Raw genomic sequence first — 26176 nt, forward strand, 5'->3', positions numbered from 1 at the left:
GGGCTCGAACTCATGAACCGTCAGATCATGACCTGAGCTGAGATCAAGAGTCAGATGCTTAACTAACTGAGCCACTCAGGTGCCCCCGGACAATACTTTTTAATGATAGAGTTATGAAACATTATCTTTTCTTCATTCAGGAGGCAGATACTTCTCAAGAAAAGCAAAAGATACTATGTGGTTCTACGGTGACACTTTGAAAGAGAAAAGAAAGAACCATCCAGACTATTAAGAACCTGATCTTTAGAATTACACAGCTAAAGTATTTGTTGGTTGGGGCGCCTGGGTGGCACAGTTGGTTAAGCGTCCGACTTCAGCCAGGTCACGATCTCGCGGTCCGGGAGTTCGAGCCCCGCGTCAGGCTCTGGGCTGATAGCTCGGAGCCTGGAGCCTGTTTCCGATTCTGTGTCTCCCTCTCTCTCTGCCCCTCCCCCGTTCATGCTCTGTCTCTCTCTGTCCCAAAAATAAATAAACGTTGAAAAAAAAAATTTTTTTTAAATAAAAAAAATAAAAAAAAAAAATAAAGTATTTGTTGGTTATATTTGTACACTGGGGTTTTACCTACTACATAGAAAATTTGAATCAGAACCTGGAATTCTCTCTGACATTTTAATATGTTTAGGGGAACTTAAGATATTTATTTATTTTTGATTTTTTTAAAATATAATTTATTGTCAAATTGGTTTCCATATGACACCCAGTGCTCCTCCCAACAAGTGCCCTCCTCCCTGCCCATCACCCACTTTCCCCTCCCCCCCACCCCCCATCTACCTTAGTTGGTTCTCAGTCCTTAAGACTCTCTTATGGTTTGCTTTAACTTAAGGTATTTAAAAAGGTTTAGGGTGCCTGCGTGGCACCCAACTCTTGATCTCGGCTCAGGTCATGATCTCACGGTTTGTGGGTTCAAACCCCACGTCAGGCTTTGCGCTGATAGCACAGAACCTGCTTTGGTTTCTGTCTCCCTCTGTCTCTGCCCCTGCCCCACTTGTGCTCTCTCCCTCTCAAAAATAAACAAACATAAAAAAATAGATATTGTAAAAACTTTTGTTAACTTGACTAAACACCTGTCTAAAGTCTAAAGTAATATTCTCATCACAGTAAAATCTTCTTGGTGAGTAAATAAGCGTATGCAGAATTTTAACCTGATATGCAAGTTGGTGTATAATTTTTACTGAAGAGTATACCTATTTTGAATATACTCGATTTTGAAAGGAAAAAGGACCAAGTACTTTTAAGTTAGAAGCTTAGTCTCCTCAAATATTCAGTAATTGCTTCATGCTTTGAATGTGACTGTGCCAAGAATAGTAAGAGGAGTGCATCTGAATCCTGGCTTCACTACTTGTGACTTGTGTGATCTTGGGCAAGATAAGCGACTTAAAACTTCCAGAAAAAGCAAACAAGCAATTGCATAAATCAGGGTAAGGGAAATAGCAAAGGCGGTGGCAGGAAAGGGTGCTATTCGAGATGGAGTGATCGGGGAAGGCCACGCCTCCCTGATGAGGAATCGTAGGTGAGAGTGAGCCACGAGGATATCTAGGGGAAGAAATGCAGAATTTCAGGACTGACTCAGACCTGCTGAGTCAGAGTCTACGTTTCAACACGGTTCCTAGGTGCTTCTTACACACACGAAGGTTTGAAAAGCCCTCTTCCAGATTAAGACCTGATGGTGGCTGGGATCAGGTTGTAGCAATGGAAATGATAAGTGGTAAGATCCTAGATAAACTCTGGAATAGAGTCGCCCGAATTTCCTGACGGATTGGAGGTGGGGTGTGAGAGAAAGAGAAGAGTCATCACGGGTGACTTAAGTTTGGAGCTCAAGCAGTTGGAAGAAGGAGTTGCCGCCAACTGAAATTACAGGTGGAACAGGAAAATCAGTAGTTCAGTGGGGGACACGTGACGTTTGCGACACCTATTAGACGTCCAAGAGGAAACTGCAGGTACTGTTAGATTTATAAGCCTTCAATTGAGAAGAGAGGTCTAGGCTGGAGATATAAATTTGGACGTTCTCTCTCTCTCTCTCTTTTTTTTTTTAATGTTTATTCATTTTTGAAAGACAGAGACACAGCACAAGCAGGAGTGGGGTGGAGAGAGAGGGGAACACAGAATCTGAAGATGGCTCCAGGCTCCGAGCTGTCAGCACAGAGCCTGACGCGGGGCTCAAACTCACAAACTGCAAGATCGTGACCTGAGCCGAAGCCGGACGCTCAAACGACTGAGCCACCCAGGTTCCCCTGGACGTTCTCCATATGTATTACAATCATCAAATCTAAAATGCCATTATTTGGAAGATGCACCATTATTTTACATATCCCCGAGAAAGAAAATAATTCTGTAAATCAAACTGTGACATGCCATTGGTTGTAAGAAACACCCTGATGCCAGGGATATTAAAACATGGGGAAAGGAAGAGCATTTTGGAATCAAAAACAGTATAGTAGGTAGTATTTAAAACCACAAGACCAGATGATATCATCGAGGAGTAAAGACAGAGAAAGGAACCAAGGACTGAGTTCTGGCCCTCTCTAGGGTTAAGATGTTTGGGATAAAAGCAACATCAACAAAGAAGTCTGAGGACGAACTGGTAAATTAGGAGGAAGGTTGGAGAGTGAGGGGGCATTCTGGAAACGAAAGAACAAAGAGTTTCAAGAAGAGGGGAGTGATCAACTGTGAGAAATACTGCTGCCTGGCCAGGAAGGAAGAGGGCTAAAAATTGATGAGTAGAGTAGCGGGACCACAAGTTTGATTAGAATGACGTATAAAAGGGGTTCCTGGCTGGCTCAGTCTGTGGAGTATGCAGCTCTTGGTCTTGGGGTTGTGAGTTCAAGCACCACGTTGGGTGGAGAGATTACTCAAAAATAAAATCTTAAGGGGTGCCTGGGTGGCTCAGTAAGTTAAGTGGCGGACGCTTGGTTTTGGTCAGGTCATGATCTCATGGTCGTGGATCGAGCCCCACATCAGGCTCCACTCTCCTTCTTCCCTCTGCCCCTCCCTCCCTCAAAAAAAAAGATGTTTAAAAATGACAAGAATGGGTATAAGATAGACTTGGAAGAGAGAAATTGGAGACAGTGAGTCTGGATAACTCTTCCAAGGCATTTAGCTGCAAAGTATAAAGAATTTATGTTGTAGATGGAATCCAGGAAAGGTGTTTTTTTGGTGTGTGTGTTTTTTTTTTAAGTGGGATAAATGATAGCATATTTGTGTACTGATAGGAATGATACAGGAGAGAAGAAATTTTCAATGGAGAGAGAGACAGTAGAAGTGAGGGATAATCTTTGAGTAGACGGGGTGGAATTGGGTGCCCAGAGGGAGAAGCTGGCTTTTTAGATGGGAGCTTGGATAGTTTGCCAGAAGAATCAGACAGAGAGTCAAGTTCCTGGCAGATGGTCGCCTGCATACGATTGTGGACATTATCTTCTGATTGCTTTGGTTTTCTCAGTGAGTCCGTGCTTATCTGCCAGTTTTATTGTGTACCTTGTCTCATGCTTACCTGTAGAGAGAGGAAATGCATAACAGAGGACACAAGCATCTCATCCCTGATTGATTGATTGATTGATTTTACTTTATTCTCTTGTGAGTTTCCTTAACATGAGTCTTACCTCTTCTTCCCAAGATTGAGTCTCTTGGTCTGCACAACTGATAATGTGGCCTTTTGACTGTGATCAGTTTCCCCAAGGTAATGTCAGCTGATGAGGCCTTTATGTAGCCAGCCACATTTCAACAATACATGTGTGAAAAATTAAACAACGGTCTAAGATAGTATATCCTTGTCAGTTAAGTGTTATAAATAGTAAAGTGCCACAGCAATTCAGGGAATCAAGAACTCTTCGGAAGAAGAATTGGTTGGGAGACAGCATGATAGAGTAAATAACGGATTGGAGAGATAGAGAAGAAAAGATAGTCCAGGGAGGAGAAATGGCATTATCGTAGATCCAAAGCGAAAATTCCCAGGTAGGCTCAGTGAAGATAAGCCAGCATTGTGCATGGGGTCATTATCGATGTGCCCATTGGTGTAGCTGCTAGAGCTACAAGGGAGATGTTGGTCACAGGGAGAAGGAAGCCTGATGTGTCTGTTGGCAACCTGTTTCCTTGCTTAGCCTTGTCTGCAGCCCTTCTCCGGGAGCATCGCCAGGAGCTGCTAGGGGACACCTGGTGGAGGGTAAGGTCTTTTGGTCTTCGGAACCTGGCAGATGGTTGCAGTTCTCTGGAGTAGTTTGCCTTATGGTGTTTCAGATGGGCAGGACTTGGTTAAGCTCGTGGAAATTAACTGCATTTTCAGTTCCTGTGTAATAATTTTATGTATATTTTGCAAATAGGTATTAGAAGATAACCAAAGTCATTCAGACTGGGATAGCGAGCCTGAGCTGCTGAGTGACTTCAGCTGCCCTTCTTTTGTTGAAAGTGGAACAGAGTCTCAGCCTGATGGTCTTGCTCAGAAGCCTTTCCCCATCAGCAAAGCATCACAATCAGGTAAAAGTGAGAATCAGACTACCTAGAATTTTAATGTACCTTAAAAATAATTTAGTTCAGGGGCACCTGGGTGGCTCAGTTAAGCTTCCAACTTCAGCTCAGGTCATGATCTCACAGTCTGTGAGTTCAAGCCCCGTGTAGGGCTCTGTGTTGACAGCTCAGAGCCTGCAGCTTGCTTCAGATTCTGTGTCTCCCCCTCTTTCTGCCCCTCCCTAGCTCGCTTGCACTCTCTCTCTCAAAAATAAATAAATATAAAAAAAAAAATTTTAGTCCGGGGCACCTGGGTGGCTCAGTCAGTTAAGCATCCCACTTCAGTTCAGGTCATGATCTCACAGTTCGTGAGTTCAAGCCCCCAGTCGAGCTCCGTGCTGACAGTGCAGAGTCTGCTTGGGATTCTCTCTCCCTCTCTCTGTCTTTCACTCCCCCTCTCTCGCTCTCTCACTCTCTCACTCTCGCTCTCAAAATAAAATAAAACTTAAAAAAATAATTTAGTCCAATCTTTTCGTATTTCAAGAAAAGGAATGTGGCCTAGCAAGAAGCAATGACTTGGTAAATTTTATGGCTAGGAGAAAGGTAAATTAAATGAAATCTTAGGGCAGTTTTTTAAAAAGGTACATTGTCTCCACATGAGAATTTTTATGTGATTTTTATTTATTAAAATTTTTTAAGTTTATTTATTTATTTTGAGAGAGACAGAGCATGAGTGGGGTAGGGGCAGAGAGAGAGAGGGAAAATCTTAAGCAGGCGCCTCAGTGTCAGCGCAGAGCCTGATGCAGGGGTCGAACTCACAAAACTATGAGATCATGACCTGAGCCGAAATTAAGAGTAGGACGCCTGAGCCACCCAGGCGCCCCTTTGTGTCATTTTTAAAGGGTGTTGAACAATAAGTGGATCCGGAAAGAACGAAGCTCAATAAAGATCATGTACGTGTGGGCTCAGAATTTCCAAAGAAAAGTTGCAGCAGAGAAATGATAGGTCTTAGCGAAATGATAAGATTGGTAAGAGTCAAAGATGATATATCCGACTTCTAATCATAGACTGAAGCAAAATTTATCGTATCATGTGTGAGTTTCACTTTCTGATTTAATTCCATAATTTAAAATAGATAAGGAGTATATTTAAGGTAACAGGTATAGACCTTCCCCAACACATTTATTCATGATTTTAATTGTTTCTACACTACACTAAAAAAAAATAAATAAATAATAATAACAAAATAAACATGGTGGAAAACAGACCTCAGAGAACGGACCAGGCTCTTATTATAGATTACTGGAATCTTGATGTGTGCTGACAGAGTTCTTTGGGAGATCGCTTCCAAATCGTCTGGTGTTAGGAATCGTGGAAGTCTGGGTTGTATGATTACATATGGTTTTTAACAAAGCATTTCTTGTGTGGACTGCTTCTTTGCAAGTCTGTTCCCCCTAAAGAGCAAATTCCTTTTGTCAGCATATCTGCATTACTTGCTGGACTACACAGTGACACAGATCTCAGACAAGTTATTTTTTGTGTCCAAAGAAGTAAAGAAGTTGGAATCATAGAATAATTGGGCCGCGGTGGATCTCTGGAGTTTCCTTTCCACGTTTTCAGGCGGGCCTGAACTCCACTGTCCCCAGGACTAGGTCTGAAGTCATCTAAGCCTTTTAGAGTACCATGATTGTTTCCCTATGTCTTTTTTATTTAAAAAACAATTTTTTTAATGTTCATTATTTACTTTTGAGAGAGAGACAGAGCACGAGCAGGGGAGGGGCAGAGAGAGAGGGAGATACAGAATGTGAAGCAGGCTCCAGGCTCTGAGCTGTCAGCACAGAGCCCGATGTGGGGCTCGAACTTACGAACTGTGAGATCATGACCTGAGCTGAAGTAGGACGTTTAACCGACTGAGCCACCTAGGTGCCCCAGATTATTTCTCTATGTTAAGAGTTTTTGTTTTGGTGTTTGCTTTTAGTAAATGGTTATCCTTAGAGCTTTATTTTAGTTTCTACATGTAAAGTGACTACTAATACAACCTTTATTTCACAACTATAAAATACAGAGCGTCACAAAGAAAATCATCAGTTATTGTGCCATCCAAAACCAAACTACTTTGCTGTAGATCATTCCAGAAAGTTTTTTATTCACGTATACATAGAAAGGGAGATGTAGTATTTGGTTTTTGTGAAAATGTAAACTATTTCTACATTCTTTAAATTTTTAATCAAAATTCTATATGCATGTAATTCAAATAGATTTATAATGCTTGACATGAAAAAAATTGTAGTCTGTTTTTCCCCTAAATGTGCTGTTCCCAAGAGACATTCATTTTCAGCTCTTCTGCAACTTCCATATCGCAAAAAAAAAAAAAAAAAAAAAAAAATTTTTTTTTGAGAGAGAGAGAGTGCGTGAGCAGGGGAGGGGCAGAGAGAGAGGGAGTCACAGAATTTGAAGTAGGCTCCAGGCTTTGAGCTGTCAGCACAGAGCCCGATGGGGGGCTTGAACTCACCAACCGTGAAATTATGATCTGAGCCGAAGTCAGATGCTTAACCGACTGAGCCACCCAGGCGCCCCTGTAACCTCCATATCTCTATAGCATATGCTTATAGTATGACATCTTGATTTCTGCTTTTGGACGTTAGCTGTTAAATTCCAACTACAGAAGATAAATCTTGGCTCTTTCACACCTTTCTCACTGTACCTTCCCCATGTAGTCACCAGCACACGATCGTGCATTTCTTTTTCTCTGTCTTCCAATACGATTATAATTTTTTCCTAGCCCAGCATTTAGTGTGAGCTATGTAACTTGCTATGATTATACTTTTCATAGATCCTTTGGTTTCCTCAGAGTTGATAATTGTCGTCACTTGCTTAGTTTTCTATTTACTTATTACTAATCTATAATTTATTATTAGTGTATCTCCACACTTCCTCCAAGTTCTGAAAATCTCTCAATTTCTTAGCTATTCTACCAATTTCATCTTCAGAAGAAGTCTTGGTGGAGCTTCTGACCCACCCTTATCTACAATGAAATATCCCTAAACGTATGACAAGGCTGTCTTTGGGATCTCTTTACCACCATCCTGAAGATGCTCTTACCTTTTGTTAAGTTCCTTACTTCCTTGACCCTATTTCATCTTTCCTGGTTTACTCCCTTGTTTTTGTGGAGCATCTTTTCTTATTTTCCTGAGGATATTGATATGATAAGTGATAATATTTGACCTCGACTTGTTTTGTCCTCTGCTTCTTGTATTAGAGGTTTTCTTCAAATATTTATGAGGCTAATATGGCTGGTCTTCTTAAGAATAGAGACTGAGGGGCGCCTGGGTGGCGCAGTCGGTTAAGCGTCCGACTTCAGCCAGGTCACGATCTCGCGGTCCTTGGGGAGTTCGAGCCCCGCGTCAGGCTCTGGGCTGATGGCTCGGAGCCTGGAGCCTGTTTCCGATTCTGTGTCTCCCTCTCTCTCTGCCCCTCCCCCGTTCGTGCTCTGTCTCTCTCTGTCCCAAAAATAAATAAAAAACGTTGGAAAAAAAAAAAAAAAGAATGGAGACTGAAAGGGGCGCCTAGGTGGCTCAGTCGGTTAAGTACCCGGCTTTGTCTCAGGTTATGATCTCACGGTTCATGAGTTCGAGCCCCACATTGGGCTCTGTGCTGACAGTCAAAGCTTGGAGCCTGCTTCAGATTCTGTATCTCTCTCTCTGCCCTTCCCCTGCTTGTGCGCTCTCTCTCTCTCGCTCTCTCTCTCTCTCTCAAATAATAAATAAAAACATTAAAAAAAATTTTTTTAAAGAGACTGAAAAATTGAGTGAAAGCCTCGTATCCATAGGGAGTTTTGCTAGTTGCACTGTGCATGATCTAGCTGGATTATTTTCTTAGCAGGCCTCCAGCATTATCATCTTTAAATCTTTTCCCCCTGAGCTGATAGGATTTTCAAGAGAAATCTCTTTGAGTCATCTGTTTGGAGGGTGTAATCCTGGCTGTTCTAGGAACTGGGTGGGAAGAAGGCCTGAGAGGAATGTGGGGTGGGGGTGGGGGCTGTCTCAGTACTCAATATGTACACTTGCACTTCATCCTGCTGTTTTTCATAATATCCTGCTCTCAACTGTATGTATGACTGATATATGCCCTATTCCAGAGACCCTTCATTTTACTCTTTCCAGAGAAGAAACTTAACAATTTTCTGCCCAGATTGGGAAGCCTCAGGCATTTGCCAGATGGGGTTGGCATATGACTCTGAGTGTCTGACTGCTTCTCAATCAGACTTTCAAGTAATCTTTCTGGTGTTAGACCCACCTTCACCCGGTTTCCAAGATTTAACCGATTCTGGAGCTTTCTTTAGAGGTCCCCAGGGAAAAGTTACATCGGTTTATGGTTCTCCCTATCGCTGGTTTTGAATCCAGCTTTCTCGACGCTGCCAGGGCAGTAATCACCTGTCCATAGGCTTTCCAGCTTTTACAATTTTATTGCTGGGGCACCTAGGTGGCTCAGTCGGTTAAGCGTCCGACTCTTAACTTTGGCTCAGGTCATGATCTCATGGTTCGTGAGTTCGAGCCCCACATCGGGCTCCATGCTGACGGTGCAGAGTCCACTTGGGATTCTCTCTCTCGACCTCTCCCCTGCTCACGAGCTCTTTTTCTCTCTCAAAACTAAATAAACTTTATTTATTAAAAATATATATTTTTTTAAGTTTATTTTATTTTGAGAGCGAGAGCAACGGGGTAGGGGAGAGAGAGAGAGAGAGAGAGGGAGGAGAGAGAGAGGAGAGAGAGCATCCCAAGCAGACACTGCCCTGTCAGCACAGAACCGGAGGCAGGGTTCGAACTCATGAACCGCGAGATACGACTTGGGCTGAAATCAAGAGTCGCACACTTAACTGACTGAGCTGCCCAACAGCTGGTCTAGGGACTCTACTTTGAGAACCATCGACAGAAGCATTAAGTAAATTGGCATGCAGTATTCCATTGCCTGGAATTAAATTTCTATTCATGTCACTTAGGTGGTTTTTAATTTGCTTCATATTATAGACGGTCCTGCCACAACGTGCCCTGACCTTGAGTCTTTGCATGTTCTAAAAATCATTTCACTAGGATGACAGTCTTGAACTGCTGGTCTGTTTGCCACCAAATAGTTATTGGGTTCCTCCTTTGTGCTAGGGCCCGCTCGAGGCCCTGGGGACCCGGTGACAAGCAAGGTCAGCCACCTGCTTAGATTGTAGTGGGAGGAGCTGGAAAATAAATGCACACATTCATTAAAAAGTTCAGTTACTGATAAATGCTATGAGGAGAGGATTTATAGGAGTTGGAAAAAAGGATTTTGAGGAGTAATTTGGAGAGTTTTATCCAAGAAAGTGGGGTTTTGGGGGTCGTTCTTAGTCCCGCTTTCTACTTACCCTCCTTCCAGCTTTAAACACCAGCTGCATCATGACGGCTCGGACATTTCTCTCTCGAGGTTCTTCTCTGAACTACAGATTTTTATACTCATCTGCCTGCTCAACATCTCCATTTGTGCAGTTAGTAGGGCCTTCATTTAACACGTGTAATTCTGAAACCTTAATTTTCTTTCGTCGAACTTGCACTTCTGCCGCCTTCCTTGTCTCACTAGATGGCATTTCCGTTCTCCTGTTGCTCAGGCCCAAACTCTGAGAATCACCCTTGTCTTCTCTTTTTCTCTCATACTTCGTGTTCAGTCCATCAACAAATTCTTCTGACTCTGCCTTCAAAATATGTCCAGATTCCCACCGCTTCTCACCACCTGCAGTGCTGGTGTCCCAGCCCAAGTGCCCGTCATCTCTGTCCTGGCTGGTGTGTCCTGTGTCCACTCCTGTCCCCCGACAGCTCCGTTCTTCATGCGGCAGCCGGAGAGAGCTTTTTGGAGACATGAATGGGATCAGGTGGTTTCTCTGTTTGAAACTCTCCAGAAACTCCTCATAATACTCAGAATAATGTCCAAAATACAAAACGTGACCTATCGAGCCCTGCGTGATATTTAAAAAAATATTTTTAAGTGTATATTTATTTATTTTGAGAGAGAGAGAGAGAGAGCGAGATCAAGCAGGGGAGGGGCAGAGAGAGAGAGGGAGACAGAGAATCCGCTCCTGACAGCGTGGAACCCCGATATGGGGCTCGAACTCAAAGACCGTGAGATCATCATGACCTGAGCCAAAATCAAGAGTCAGGCACTTCACCAGCTGAGCCACCCAGGCGGCCCTATCGCTTTCTTCCTTATCATTTCCTGCCACTTTCCCTTCACGCGTGGTGCTCCCGCCACCCTGGCTTCCTTGCTGCGCCTTTGAGTTCACTCCTGCTGATGAACGCAGTGTTCTTCCTGAGCTCCTCAAGACTTCCTGTCTGAATGTATTCACGTCGCCGCTCAGATGCCACCTTCCCCCGGAGCTTTCTTTCACCATCCATGTAAAGTAGCACCTGTCTCTTGTCTTCCCATCACTTTGTATGCCCCTGCATCGCCGTCTTCCTGTGTGGCCCTTACCACCGTCTGTCAGTTGCAATTTTTTTTTTCTCCTTAATAACCATCTCCCGTTGCTAGAATGTTAAGTTCCGAGCGATGTGCGACCCTGTTCACTGTCCGTTCCCCGGACCTAGAACAGGGGCACAGAGAATGAGAGGAGCGAGTGTTGAAGGAAGGAGTGAGGACAGACAGCGTCCTGTGGGGAAGGGTGCCTGGAGGGTGGGAGTGGGCGGAGGTGCTGTCCTGACTGGTGTTTCGGAGAGCCCCTCACACAAGAGGGACACGTGGCTTGGGGCCTGGACCAAAGCACTTACACACTGTTTGCTTTGCTTTGCTCTGTAAGTGTTCTTCCTTTTACTTGTCTGAAAAATTGTTCCGGTTCGCTATGAAAACATTCAAGCAGGTCGAGTCCCTCTTTAGAATCTCAGCCCATCCCGCTCCCATAAAGAACCAACAGTTGTTAACCTTTTTAGCCAATTTTCTCTAAACCGTCATTGCTCTTTTTTGCCAGTTGCTCTTTGTAAGGATTGTATCAATGATAATTTGATTTTAAGATATCGAGAATGCCCCTTCGGATTTTTTTGTGGTTTTTCTTCTTTGGCTGTCCAAATAGTTATTTGCTCTTAAGAAAAAAAAAAAAAAATCTCCATTTATGTCTTAAGAAACAGCATCCATCTGTTCTGGATCTCTCGACGGAGTGGAATATTCGCTACGAAAGGAGAAGGGGATCGTGAAGATGACGGTGCCGAGGACACTTGCCTTCTGCTACCTGTCACTGCTGTGGCAGAGAGAGACAGTTACTCTCTCAGAGCTTTTGAGGTAAGCCGGGCCTCTCGTAGGATGACGTCTTTGCGGACTACCTGTGTGAACGGGGGGACAGCCTTTGGACATCTCGAGTCTGTCAAGGAGGCTTCAGTTGAGGAACAGAACGGAAAGACTGGGTAGCCTGGCTTCCAGTTCCGAACTGTAACCCTCCCGGGGCCGGCGGCTCATCTCCTGGGTTTCTTTCTTTATATAAGTGAAATGATGGTATTTACCTTGCACGGTGTGTTGGAAAATTAATTATCTACCGTGCGTAGAATGCTTGGAAGATGAAAAGTAACACTTAAGTACCTGAGTAGTGGTATTAAGTATTTTGCATTTCTAAGAGAGAAGATGAGCAGAAGACCTTTACGTTGGCGAATATGGTTACTAGTAGTTACTCCAACGCACACATTGGTGCCGTCAAAAGCTAAAACACAGGCTGTCTGTGTTTATAAGATAAATTGAAAACAAAACTATTAGGAAAACCTGTTAGTAGATGGCCAGTGTTTACATTTTTCAATATAATTTACAGTGTTTTATAGTTAATGAGTAAATTAGTGCATTGTGTGTAAGCCTTTCTCATTAAATAGAGGATGTGCCAAAATCATTAGCATGTTAATATCGCTCTTGCTTCATATTTATATTCTATTTTTTTTTTTAATGTTTATTTATTTTTTTTGAGATGGAGAGAGAGACAGCATGAGCAGGGGAGGGGCAGAGAGAGAGGGAGACACAGACTCCGAAGCAGGCTCCAGGCTCTGAGCTGTCAACACAGAGCCCGATGCGGGGTTGGAGCTCACGGACCGCGAGATCATGACCTGAGCCGAAGTTGGACGCTTAACTGACTGAGCCACCCAGGCACCCCCTGTATATATATTCTAAACAATAGCATTAGGTTTAATCCGTGTGTAGAGTGATTTTAAGAGCATAGGTTTAGAACCAGACTCCTGGGTTTGAATCCTGGCTATGCCACTTATATGTGACCTTGAGTAAATTATTAAATTTTCTTTGCCTCTGTTTCATCACTGGTGAAACGGAGCTAATAATAATAATATCTACCTCACAGAGTTGTAACCATTTCCAGTAATGAGCAGTCCACGAAAAGCACTCACCACAGTGCCTGCCACATAATAAGAACTCAATGCTAGTTATTATTGTTTCGTTGTCTTCATCACCATCATCGGTACTAGGCCCTTTGATTAAATAAAATGCCTCCAGTAAATGATGATAGTGCCTTTGAGTTTGGCCACATCAACCAAATAACAAGGCTTTTCTCAGGGGTGATTAACTCCGCATGCAGATAGTCCATTATTCAGTGAATTTTACTGTTAAGTTAAAAACCTCACCTTGCTCCATATGCCTTCACTGGGTGATCTCATCTTCTCCCAAGGCTTTAATTGCCATCTATACGATGATGACGCCGCCCAAATTTATATCTGCAGCCCAGACTTATCTAGTGAGGGTCAGACCCGTCTATTCATACATACAGTTGCCTGTTGGACACTACTGGGGTGTCTTTACGGTATCTCGAAATCAGCATGGCGGAAAGAGTTTCGTCTTTCATTCAGCTCTCTCCATGTTTTCTTCCTTCGTAAATACCATGCACTCCGTTCCTTCCTATCCAGAAACCTCAGAATCCTTGACTCTTTCCTTTCTCCACGTCTGCAGTCAGTCATTACATCCCGTCAGTCATACTTGAAACCACATTTCTCCCCATCCCCTCTGGAATCCACCTGGATTACTTAGCAACCTCCCAAGGGGGTCCCGTGTCTACAGTCTCTCTATTTTCCTTTCGATAACCCAGAAACAACAATCAAATCACGTCGCTAGAGTTGGGTGAAGGGGCTGTCCAACTACCCACTTGGGTAAAGGAGCTGTCCAACTACCCAGTTGGATAAAGGGGCTGTCCAGCTACCCAGTTGAGTAAAGGGGCCGTCCGGCTACCCAGGGCAATCTATAAGGGAGTAACAAGACTGCTAGAGATCTCACAAGATGTAGAAAATAGTACTCACCGGTAATTCCTCTTAGGGAGAATATTATATGTGTTTGGAAGGGTGGGGGCAAGATCCTACACCTTTGTCTCTCTCCCTCTCCCTCCTTCTTTCTCCCTCCTCCCTCCCCTCCCTTAAAGGAGATTTCTGAAGTACCTTCAAGGAGATTGGATCTAGTTGGCTGGAGGGCTTTTATTTTGCTCTGTAGGACATACAGATTTGGGAACCGAGCCTAATTACCTGGGGCAACAGGAAAGGAGATAGTTACCACTGATCCTCTTTCTCTATTTTTCTCAGAGAAGGAGCTCCAAGTCACAGGTTCTCAGAGTGTGGTCCCTTGACCGGCAGCAACAGCATCACCTGAGAACTTGTTAGGGATGCAAATTCTAACCAAATTCTAACCCATTCTAACCTTCTGGATCAGAAACTCTGGGGGTAGGGCCTGGTAGCCTCTGTTTTAATAAGCCATCCTGGGGAGTCTCATGGATGCTAAAGCTGGAGAACTACTGCCAAACTTGGAAAAGTATTTAAAGAACATTGATTTGAAGGAAATACATTACTAGCCTGGCCCCAGTACCCATATTTCTTATACTCGTCCTACGTGTCACTGTTTGGTTTAATCCTTTAGCAACGTCCGTAGTCCTTAGAATAAATTCAGAAATCTTAAGGCAGCCTTTAAAGAAGCCTGCCTACTACCCCAGCGATAACAATAGTAATAAAAATAGCCAACATGCATTCATTCCACAAATATTTCTTGAATGCCTACTCGACGTAGGGGTTATTCTGGAGTCTAGACCCTTGAATTACAGTTGTGAGCCATACAGAACAAGTTCCTGCTCTCGTGAAGCTCGAGACCAGAGGAGGAAACAGATGAGCATTGAAATAAATGAAAAATGATGAGTGAAGTGCTGTGTGGAAGACTGCAGTCAGAGGATGGCTACTGTAGACTGGCCATGAGGGAAGGCCTCACTGAGAAGCGCTTTGAATGGGGGTAGAGCAGCAGTGAGTATCAGAAATACTAGGACTCCAGGTCGAGGGAGGTCGTCAGTGCCAGGGCCCAAAGCAAGAGCACGGTCTGTGTGATTAAGGAGCAGAGGAGGCCCGTGTGACGGGAGTAAGAATTTGAAGGAGTCGTAGGAGGGTGAGGACAGGGAGATAATAAGCAGGGACCAGATGTTTGTAAGCCAGGGTAGGAGTTTGGGTATTTTTTTTTAGTTGAGGTATTATTCACATACAATAACGTTCACCCTTTTAAATGTGCAATTCAGGGGTTTTGAGTATATTTACAAGGTTGTGCAACCATCACCTCTATTTCCAGAGGATAATCGTCACTCTAGAAGGAAACCCCACACTCGTTAGGAATTTGGCTTTGAAGTGTGATAGCAAGCCCCTGGAAGATTTTAGCAGGGGAGACGTTTTCCGACCGTTCGGGCAGCTCTGAGGAAAATGGATTCTAGGTAGGCAGAGGTGGAAGCAGAGGGACTGGGAGATCTTTTGCTATATTTCAAGCAAGAGACAGTGGTTTGGATTAGGGTGGTGGCAACAGAAATGGAACACGGTGCATGGGCTCCGGATGTTTTGCAGGTGGACCCGGCTTAACGCCGATGCATTACTTCTTAAGTGATCTGTGATGGAGAACCAATTTGTTAAATTTCCAAACTGTCACAGATTAAAACTTTTGGAAAATACCACCTCCCAATTATAAATAGAGACTCTGTTTTCAGGGAAAGTGGTCAGGAGGGGCATATGGGACGCTTTTGGTCTCTGGCAATTCCTCCGTCAGCTTCCTGGATTGATTCAGAGACCGATCTGATATACTTACCAAGATGAAATAGATTGTTCAGAGATTTGATTCAGTATCTCTTTTTTTGGAAAAGTTCTATATTTTTCTAAAAGAAAAAAAATTAAAAACCCACAAAACTTGGAAAGAGGTCATGAGCAGCACTCTTATAAATGGTGAAGATTGTTAAAACCCCAGATGGCCAAAACCTGCTCTGTGTGGATGTCTCGGTTTCCCCTGGTCAGGTTTATATTCCTTCCTGTGCTCCTACAGCACTGAGCGTGTGCCTCTGTAGGACACTGCGGCACTGTCTGTACTGGCTCATCCACAGCCATCTGTCTGTCCTGCTAGGACCATGGTGGGGGCTCTTCAGGTCTTATTCCCTCTGAACTAACCCTCACCCGGGGCTGTCGTAAATGTATTATCACATAGCGGGGATGACTACATAAATTAAGAATATATTCACATCATGGAATACTACATAGTTATAAAAATGATAAGCATGTAATATGCCCTGTATATAAAAAACCAAGAATGTAGTTCCAAAATAATTGAATACCGATCACTATGCACAAACACTTTTTGTAAATGAAAGAAATGAAGGAACACTAGGTGAGGGTGATTTTCCCTATAGGGCTGCTCCAAAGAAGCCTGCTTTATCATTAAACTCCACAAAACACCATTTTTTAAAATGTTTATTTATTTTTGAGAGAGAGAGAGAGAGAGAGAGAAAGAGAGAGAACACGAGGGGGGGAGGGGCAGAGAGAGGGGGAGACATTGAATCCGAAGCAGGCTCCGAGCTGTCAGCACAGAGCCCGACGTGGGGCTCGAACCCATGAACCGTGGGATCATGACCTGAGCCAAAGTCAGACGCTCAACCGACTGAGCCACCCAGGCACCCCCACAAAGCACCGTTTTTACATACTACTTAATTCTCAACTTTCAGTAGACTAAAAAGTTAAATCACATTTTTAATCTGAAACTAAAGTTGAATCAATATTCTTTAACACATAAAAGGCTAAAAACTAGATGTCAGGTTAGCTCTAGCAACAGCAGAGACTTTGACCCAAAACATTTGTATACTAATTTATTCCTGTCTTTATCTTACTTTCCTTAACCATTTTCCTATTTTAAAAGTCTAACAGGTGCATACGTATATATGGCCCAGGTCGCAAGACCCCAGGCCTCACTCTGCGCTCGTCCCTGCTTTAGTTTTCTCCTTACCATCTTTTCCTACTTGACAGACTGTAGATCCCATTTGTTTGTTTTGTTTGTCCTCTCTTTTCACGGGACATAAAACTCCTCGGGAACAAGCGTATTTTCCTGTTTTGTTCATTGCTATGTGCCCACAGCCTCGAATAGTGCTGGGTGTTAGTTCTCGATAAATTTCTGTTGAATTAATGAATGAATTGTAAATAAATATGTGTGTGTATTTATATACATATATAGGTGCGATTTTCTTCAACTCAATAATTTACTCAAGATATTTGATCAGCTACCGGGTACTGAACATTGGGGTCGAGTGATAAGCAAATGGGCAAGGTCCCTTCCCTTAATTATTTCCAGTGGCAGGTCCTGGTGACAGGAGGGTAGACAAGGGAGCTGTTCTAATGAGGAAAATGGGTCCAGGAAGGTCTCCCTGAGGAAGTGATTTAAAAGAGCAGATGCTGGGGCGCCCGGGTGGCTCAGTCGGTTGAATGTCCGACTTCAGCTCAGGTCATGATCTCACAGCTCACGAGTTCGAGCCCCGTGTCGCGCGCTGTGCCGACAGTTCAGAGCCTGGAGCCTGCTTCCGATTCTGGGTCTCCCTCGCTCTCTCTCTGCCTTCTCCCGTTCATGCTGTCTCCCTCTGTCTCTCAAAAATAAACAAACATTAAAAAAAAAAAAACGTAAAAGAGCAGATGCTAATCCTGCGAGGGGCTCGAGGGGTAGAAGGATGCTGTGTCTGCAAGCCTGGTGGTGAGTTGACAAGTAGGACACATACTTCCTAGAAAGACTTAATCTATTTAGAAGCTTAAGAGATCATTAGATAATTGGCTAAGTGCTTGCTCCACACGCGGGCACAGAGAATCGTTGATATTTTCCGATTGATCATCTTGTGGCAGAAACGACGTTCTCAGCTGAGTCTTACCTTGTCTTTGAAATACGATGTTTTCGGCCCTTTTGTCTACTTTGCAAAATCAGTACATACTCCTCACTGAAGCTTTCTTTTCCAAAATACAGATTTGTTGAAGAGGGACACATTCCTTACATAAATGCTTTTCAGCATTTTCCAGAAGAGATGAAATTATATGGGCGTGACAAAGGAATCTTTGCTATAGAGGCAAGTTATTTTCTTTTTTTACTTGGTGGTCACTAATAAGACACAAAAACAGTATGGTGATTCGTATTCCTTTCCTGACTTACTCTTTGGTGTCGGCAGTTTTTTAAAAACTGGCATCTAGTTTTTGTTCTGCCCGTTTGTCATAATTTATTTTCCTCACGTGGTTTCTTCTAATCCTTTAAGGTATCCTGAAAAGACAGCTATAGCGTGAGGTGTGCATACTGCCAATAGGTATATTGTTAAGACTGAACTTTAGAAGTGTTATGTAGAGACCTTTAGGTAATCTCAAATTAAAAAAATGTTTTTTGTTATTTGCATACTATGTTGCTTTTGAGAAAAAGAAAAGAAAGTTATTATCTTGTTTCAAGAGGTGCAATTTTCAGTCCTTTGCTTGTTAGTCTTTTTCTAGATCCGTCTTCAGATGTCTCCCGTGGAAGGGCTTCTGTCCCTTTAATTAGGAGTCTTTATCACTGTTTATAGTGCTCAGATTATCTTCTCTTTGTTCGTCATCAGAAGGTTTGCGGGATCCTAACTATAACTATTATCCTCTGTTTACCCACTTAAGGAATTATTGTTATAGCCTTCCCAACCTTCACCACCTTACATCGTCTGTGGTTTCATTCAAGAGACATTTGTGATCCTTACTAAACCCCTGCATAAGTCTGGTTCACTGTCATCCCAATTTTACATCTCAGCAAACAGCTCGGGGAGACAACGAATGCCAAGGCCATACAGTCGGCAGTCTCCGGCTTGGAGCTACCGAACTTGCAGCCTCTTCCTCACTGTGTCATCTTGGGCTCTGTTCGCCTGCCTCTCTGCCCTCCCTTTTACGCTGGTTCTTCGAAACACTGAAGTAGGTGCTATGAAAACACAATTATGTAAAGTACTGATTTTGAAGCATTGAGCCAGAAGTGAATGGATGATTGGAAATGGCAGATAAACAAGCTTGCACAAGACCGTAACATTTTACATCTGCATTGAATTTAGAATATTGGTCACTACGAGTGATCTGCAGGGAACATTAGACTTTTAAACCAGAAATGGCTCCACTTTCAGCACCAGTTGTGCAGGAGCAGGTCCTGTGGATTTAAAGAGAGGAAGCAAGTTTGCAGGCGGGTTCCCCGTGCTGCCTCTGTGTCGTCACCGTTTATTCCATCTCCAGGAGAGAGGAGACGAGTCCCTCGTGCACTTGGACTTGCGGTGGTGTGCGTCCATGGGCAGCACAAGGAAGGGGGGTATGGTTGCAGCCAGCACTGAACCTGGAAGAGACAAAGAAGAAATAATAATAGTGGTAGCACTTATTATGTACCAGGCCCCGTTTTACATATTTTATGAACTCCTTGATTATTCAGGAAGTATTATTACACATATATCCTGTGAAGTACATATTATTACTACCCTGATTTTACAGATGAGGAAACTGAGGCACAGAGCTATTAGGCAACTTGCCTGGCACTCTCACTCTGACCATAGTCCAGCATGGCCAAGGTAGCCTTAGTTTGGAGCGAGACAAATGTGGGACCCCGCCACGCAGGGAGCATTGGATGAGACGTGGGGACAGGAAGTGGAAGTAGGTCATCGAGGCAGCGAAGAAGCTCCGGACTGGTTACCAAAACCGAGAGGTGGCCCTGTGGTGGAGATGGCACCCGAAACCAGAAGGCAGAGGTTAGGGGGTCTGACGGGAGGATGATCTGGGCTGGAAGTGCCCGTGTGGGTCATGTGTCCTGGCACGAAGCATAGGCTGGCCGGCCAGAGTGGCCTTCCTGAGAGAAGGATCTTTATGAAAAGGCAGGTTAGTCTGTTTCTCCGATTGGGCAGGGTTGTGATCACGTATTTTTATTTTTAATTTAAAAAATTTTTAAATTTGAGTACAGTTGACCTACGGTGTGACATTAGTGTCAGGTATACAGCGTGGTGATCCGGCACGTCTGTCCATTTCGCGGTGCTCACCGCAAGCGTAGCCACCGTCTGTCACCATACAGCACTATTACATTTTTTCTTAACGTTTATTTTTGAGAGAGACAGAGACAGAGCTTGAGCGGGGGAGGGGCAGAGAGAGGGAGACACAGAATCCGAAACAGGTTCCAGGCTCCGAGCTGTCAGCACAGAGCCCGACGCAGGGCTCGAACTCACGGACCATGAGGCCATGACCTGAGCCGAAGTCAGAGGCCCAACCGACTGAGCCATCCAGGCGCCCCGTTACAGCACTATTAAAATATCACTGGCTGGGGGCGCCTGGGTGGCGCAGTCGGTTAAGCGTCCGACTTCAGCCAGGTCACGATCTCGCGGTCCGTGGGCTCGAGCTCCGCGTCGGGCTCTGGGCTGATGGCTCAGAGCCTGGAGCCTGTTTCCGATTCTGTGTCTCCCTCTCTCTCTGCCCCTCCCCCGTTCATGCTCTGTCTCTCTCTGTCCCAAAAATAAATAAACGTTGAAAAAAAAAATTTTTTTTAAATATCACTGGCTGTAGTCCCTATGCTGTACGTTTCTTCCTGTGACTTATTCATTCCGTGACTGGAGGGTTGTGGTAATTTATTTAGAGGACTGGGGACAAGAGGACACATCCTGTTTTTCCAGTCTGCACTCCGGACCCCAGCTAATTTGCCAGAGATATGGTGGAGGAACTGAACTTGAGCAAAATCAAGGAGATACTTACAAAGTAGAAGATGTTCCTACCACCTTAGGAGCCCTGTTTGTCTCAAGTTTTTAGTTTCAGAACTAGCCTGTGCTCAAGGTTGATGGGTTTTTCATCTTTTGTTGTTGTTGTTAACGTTTATTTATTTTTGAGAGAGAGAGAGAACACAAGCAGGGGAGGGGCAGAGAGGGAGGGAGACAGAATCCGAGCTGTCAGCACAGAGCCCAGCATGGGACTCGAACCCACGAACCTCAGGTCATGATCTCACAGTTCGTGGGTTTGAGCCCCGTGTCAGGCTCTGAGCTGTCAGAGCCTGCTTTAGATTCTGTGTCTCTGTGCCCCTCCCCTACTTGTTCTCTCTGTCTCTCACTCAAAAGTAAATAAATAAACCTCAAAAAAATAATTGATTTGAAAATCTGTATAATTCGTTAATTAGTAATTTCAAATTTAACTGCTAAAAAATTGTTCATGGTTAGTTTTCTGAGCCTTGTTCAAGTGTTCCACTGAAAGGAAAAGACATTTAGCTTGGTAATTCTCAGTCTGTGTCTTTATATTTGTGTGGTTTTTCTAGAGGGACGAATGGAACTCAGTATTTTTGCATTAGTCACCCCAGTGTAGTCTTGGGTAATAAAAAATTCTCTTTCTCTTTCCCTCCCTTCTTTCCACATACCCCCCGCTTCTCCCCTCTTTCCGTCTCCTCTCCCTTTCTGTCTCGTCTTCCTTAATCTTCAGTATGTTCTGTGTCTTACATCCCAACTGACTGGGCTTTAACCTGATTTCTCAGAACCATTCACCACTCAAGTTATATCGATAATTTTGCTTGGTTGAGGTTATTTGTACTTTTTGCTAGTGCCTAAAATTATTTACTTGTATTTAACTCCCTACCCACATCGTAAGCTTCTTAGAAATAGACACTGGGATCTTTTATATGGATCATGAAATATTAAAACTGGAGGAAAATTTATAGATCACTTAGTCCACTTTTCTTAGTTTTTCAATAAGGAAACAGGCCTAAGAAAAGATGTGATTTGGGAATAAGTAAACACCTACTTCATTAGGGTTTTCGTGAGGATTATTTGACATAATCTATTCAAAGTGCAGGTGAATCACAGACGTTGAAATGGACACACCTTCTAGGTCTCAGGATGGAAAAGCTTCTCCTCTGAGGAGATGAAGAGTTATCCTCACACTACTGGGAGGGAAAAAATGTATCATTTTTGGAAATTAAAATTTTCATCTTAAAACTCTGTTAAAAATAAATAAAACAAAACCCACTTGGAATATGCACATTTCTACGTTTTCTGAAAGGAGGTGCCAGGAAGTTCATGGATATGATTCTTGCTTTTCCGTATAGTGTTTTCTAATTTTGGTTACCACAAATGCAGCTTCTTGCAGAGGATATTGCTTCCTGGGCTGAGTTTATATGCTTGGGAGTGGTGGCTAACCAGTAATTTCCTTTTGAATTTAGAAATTTGGTTTCACTTTATACTCACAGAGACACTCAAACTTCACTCCATAAAAAATAATTATTTTGAAAAATATATACCTTGTCCTTTCGAATAGCAATAGATCCCCTTATTGCCAAATGTGTAAATGACTGAAAGAGTGACAGGGCACACAATCAAGAAACTGCTGTTGTCGTAGCCAGTGTGGCTTACGTTTCCCAGAAGACTGGCTTAAGCCTTTAGCTAAGAGTGGCTTTGCCCTCATAGGCAGTGTGGGAAGGATTGCCTGCAACTGTTAGAGCCACGTTTATATCTGCTGGTGATTTGGGTTTTCAGCCTGAAATATCATGTTCTCACTATTGAATCAAATCTAGACTGTTCTCTGCGCCCCCTAAGTTTTTATAATTTGAGACTTAATAAATATTTTGTAAATTAAGAAGCAAAATGAGGGGCTCCTGGGTGGCTCACTCGGTTAAGGGTCTAACTTAAGGCTCAGGTCATGATCTCACGGTTCGTGGGTTCGAGCCCCGTGTCCGACTCTGTGCTGACAGCTCAGAGCCCGGAGCCTGCTTCAGATTCTGTGTCTCCCTCTCTCTCTTCCCCATCGCCCACTCGCTTCTGTCTCACTCTCAAAAAATAAACGTTAAAAAAATTTTTTTAAAAGAAGCAAAATGAGTTAATGTTTACTTGCATGTTTTACTTTTACTCTGAGACTAATGTTTGCTCATCCTATCAGTTACCATGAGAGGCGTATTTAAATCTAAAACCATGATGACCACCTTTTCTTTCATGTTCTATCAGTTTTTGCTTCAAGTATTTTGGAGCTCAGGTACTAGGTGCATAACAACTAGGATATTTTGCCTTGATGAATTGACTCTTTTCACTATGTAACGTCCTTCCTCCCAGCCCTCCCACCCCTGATAAGAATTGCTTTCATATCTACCTTGTTCAGTGTTAATATAGCCAGTTCAATTTTTTAAAAAAAATTATTTGCCTAATATATCTTAAACAAATTTTTTAACCTCTCTACATCTTTATTTTTAAAGTGGCTTCTGGGGCACCTGGGTGGCTCAGTCAGTTAAGCACCCGACTTCGGCTCAGGTCACAATCTTGCGTGGTTTGTGGGTTTGAGCCCTGTGTCAGTCTCTGCACTGACAGCTTGGAGCCTGGAGCCTGCTTTGGATTCTGTCTCTCCCTGTCTCTCTACCCCTGCCCTGCTCACGCTCTGTCTCTCTCTCTCTCTCAGAAATAAATATTAAAAACAAACAAACAAACAAATAAATAAAGTGGCTTCCTGGGGAGTGCCTGGATGGGTCACTTGGTTGGGCATCCAGCTCTTTATCCAGGCTCAGGTCATGATCACACAGTTGTGGGATTGAGCCCTACATCTGGCTCCGTGCTGAGCTCGGAGCCTGGTTAGGAGTCTCCCCCTCCCTCTTCCGCTGCCCCTCCCCTGCTTGTGCGCTCGCTCTCTCTCTCTCTCTCTCTCTCTCTCTCTCCCATGCACGCTCATGCCTGCTGGCGCTTAAAAAAAAAAAAAATTAAAGTGGCTTCCCGGTAGACAGTATGTGGTGGTCTTGATTTTTTTTTTTAATGTAGTCTGATATTCTCTGCCTTATAATTACATGTTTTAAAATAATTCTACGTTTAGACCGTTGACATTTAATGTAATTATAAATATGATTGGGTTTACATCTACCACCTTGCTGTTATTTGTCCCAGCTAGTTTTTATTTTTTTCCTTGTTCTCCTGCCTTCTTTGAATTGACTTTTTTTTTTTTATGATTCTATTCGCCACCATCAGTGTATTAACTGTAGCTCTGTGGGCTTTGCATGTGTGAGATTGTTCTAGAACTCCTAATACTCATCTTCAGCTTCTCACAGTCCACCTCATGGGTTGTACTTCCCTGCTCCCATTCTCTGGTGTCCAGCGTACTTTTTTATTTTAAGTTTATTTATTTATTTCGAGAGAGAGCGAGCGCTGGAGGGGCAGAGAGAGAGAGAGGGAGAGAGAGGATCCCAAGCAGGCTCTGCGCTGTCAGCACAGAGCCCGATGCAGGGCTCGATCCCGTGAACCGTGACCTGAGCCAAAACCAAGAGTTGGTTGCTTAACCAGCTGAGACCCCCCAGGCACCCCCGTGTTTTCATTTCCTGTGCGTGTATGCCCAGAAATGGAATTGACGGATCGTATGGTAGTTATAGTTTTCGTTTTTCGAGGAACCTCCATACTATTTTTCTTAGTGGCTGCACCAAATTACATTCCCACCAACAGTGCACAAGTGTTCCCTTTTCTTCCACAATCTCGCCAACGTTTGTTACCTTGTCTTTTTGATAGTAACCACTCTAACAGGTGTGAGGTGACATCTCCTTGTGGTTTTAGTTTGTATTTCCCTGATGATTAGTGATGTTGAGCACCTGTTCATGTACCTGGTGTTCACTGGTATATCTTCTGTGGAAAAATGTCTGTTCAGTTCCTCTGCTCCTTTTTTAATCAGATTTTTTTGTTTATGCTATGAAGGTATGTGAGTTCCTTATATTTTTTTGGATATTAACCCCTCATCAGATACAGGATTTGCAAATATTTTATCCCCATTCCATAGCTTGCCTTTTCACTTTGTTGGTGGTTCCCTTTGTTGTGTAGAAGCTTCTTAGTTTACTGTGGTCCTACTTGTTTATTTTTGCACCTTTTTTTTTTTTTTTGGAGGGGGGTTGTCAACCCCAAAAAGTCATTGCCAAGATTGAAGTCAAAGAGCTTACCCCTTATGTTTTCTTCTAGGAGTTTCATGATTTCAGGTCTTAAATTTAAGTCTTTCATCCATTTTGAGTTGAGTTTTGTGTATGATGTTAAATAGTGGTCCAGTTTCCTTCTTTTGCATGTGGCTTTCCAATTTTCCCGGCACCATTTATTGAAGACACTGTCCTTTCCCCATAGATATTCTTGGCTCCTTTGTTGTAAATTAATTGACCGTATATGCACGGGTTTATTTCTGGGCCCTCTATTCTGTTCCTTTGATCTGTGTGTCTGTCTTTATGCCAATACCTTACTGTTTTGATTACTATAGTTTTGTTACATAGTTTGAAATCAGAACGTGTGATGCCTTCAGCTTTGTTCTTATTTCTAAAGATTGTTTTTGCCTATTTGGGATCTTGTGTGGTTCCATACAAATTTTAGGATTTTTTTTTTCTATTTCAGTGAAAAATGACATTGGAATTTTGATACGAATTGCATTAAATCTGTAGATTGCTTTGGCTATATGGACATTTTGACGGTAGTAATCCTTCTACCCCACTTGCACAGCATATCTTTCCATTTACTTGTGTCTTCACTTTCTGTCATCAGTGTCTTATAGTTTTCAGTGTACAGAACTCATTTCTTTCTGATAGTTTTCTGTTAGTGTATAGAAACACAACTGTTTTTCATGTATTGATTTTGTATCCTGCAATTTACTGAATTTCTTTACTCGTTCTAATAGTTTTTTGGTGGAAGCTTTAGGGTTTTCTATATATAGTACCATGTCATCTGCCAATAGAGATGGCTTTACTTCTTCCTTTCTGATCTGATGCAATTTCTTTCTTTTTCCTGCCTAATTGTTTTAGCCAGGACTTCTAATATAATGTGAAATAAAAGTGGTGAGAGCGGACATCCTTGTCTTGTTCCTGATCTCAGAGGAAAAGGTTTTAGCTTTTCATCGTTGAGTATGCTGTTAGCTGTGGGTTTGTCACATATAGGCCTGCCTGATTTCTGATTCTTGTCTTTTCTATTCTTTATGTAATGTGTCTTTTTTCCTCTAGCTGCTTTTTAAGATTTTCTTTTTATCACTTTTTTTCATCAGTTGGATTACGATGTGCCTTGGCGTGGTTTTCTTTATGTTTCTTATGCTTGAGGTTCATTGACCTTAGATCTGTGGGTGTATAGTTTGCATCAAATTTGGAAATTTTTCCTTCATTATATCTTTACATATTTTTTTCTGCCCTCCCCTTGATTTTTTTCTTGGATGCCAATTCCGTGTTAGACCACTTAATATTGTCCACAGCTCACTAAGGCTTCTGGCTCTTGGTCTATTTGTTTGTTTGGTTTTTATATCTTCTTTCCCAGTGTGTTTGTTTTGGATATGGTCATGTCTTCAAATTCCCTGATATTTACTTCTTGAATGTCTAATCTGCTGTTAAACCCAATGAGTGTGGCTCTGATTTCAGAACCTTCTTATTTTCATTTCTAGAAATTTCACTTTAGTTTTATTTTTTCCATTTCCCTTGTTATGCTTGTTTTCTTTTACGTCCTTGAGTATATTGCCAG

At 42.9% G+C, this 26176-nt stretch overlaps 1 protein-coding gene and 1 non-coding gene across 5 annotated transcripts in view; one reads left to right on the forward strand and one right to left on the reverse strand.

Moving 5' to 3' along the window:
- TAF1B (TATA-box binding protein associated factor, RNA polymerase I subunit B) overlaps positions 1-26176 on the forward strand; it is a 68922-nt gene that overhangs the window by 12318 nt on the left and 30428 nt on the right. For 3 of the 4 annotated variants that reach the window (XM_040496039.1, XM_040496038.1, XM_040496040.1), the window contains exons 6-8: positions 4314-4467; positions 11568-11724; positions 17704-17803. In XM_040496039.1, coding sequence (XP_040351973.1) covers positions 4314-4467; positions 11568-11724; positions 17704-17803 — 411 coding nt within the window. Of the gene's footprint in view, positions 1-4313; positions 4468-11567; positions 11725-17703; positions 17804-17851; positions 18657-26176 lie in introns of those variants that run through there. The other variant, XM_040496042.1, reaches the window with a different exon arrangement.
- TRNAQ-UUG (transfer RNA glutamine (anticodon UUG)) lies at positions 16293-16377 on the reverse strand. The gene has a single exon. It is a non-coding gene; the product is annotated as a tRNA-Gln (tRNA).

Source organism: Herpailurus yagouaroundi, unplaced genomic scaffold, assembly GCF_014898765.1.
Source record: "Herpailurus yagouaroundi ecotype Mexico unplaced genomic scaffold, PumYag 188, whole genome shotgun sequence".
Classification (NCBI taxonomy): Eukaryota; Metazoa; Chordata; class Mammalia; order Carnivora; family Felidae; genus Herpailurus; species Herpailurus yagouaroundi.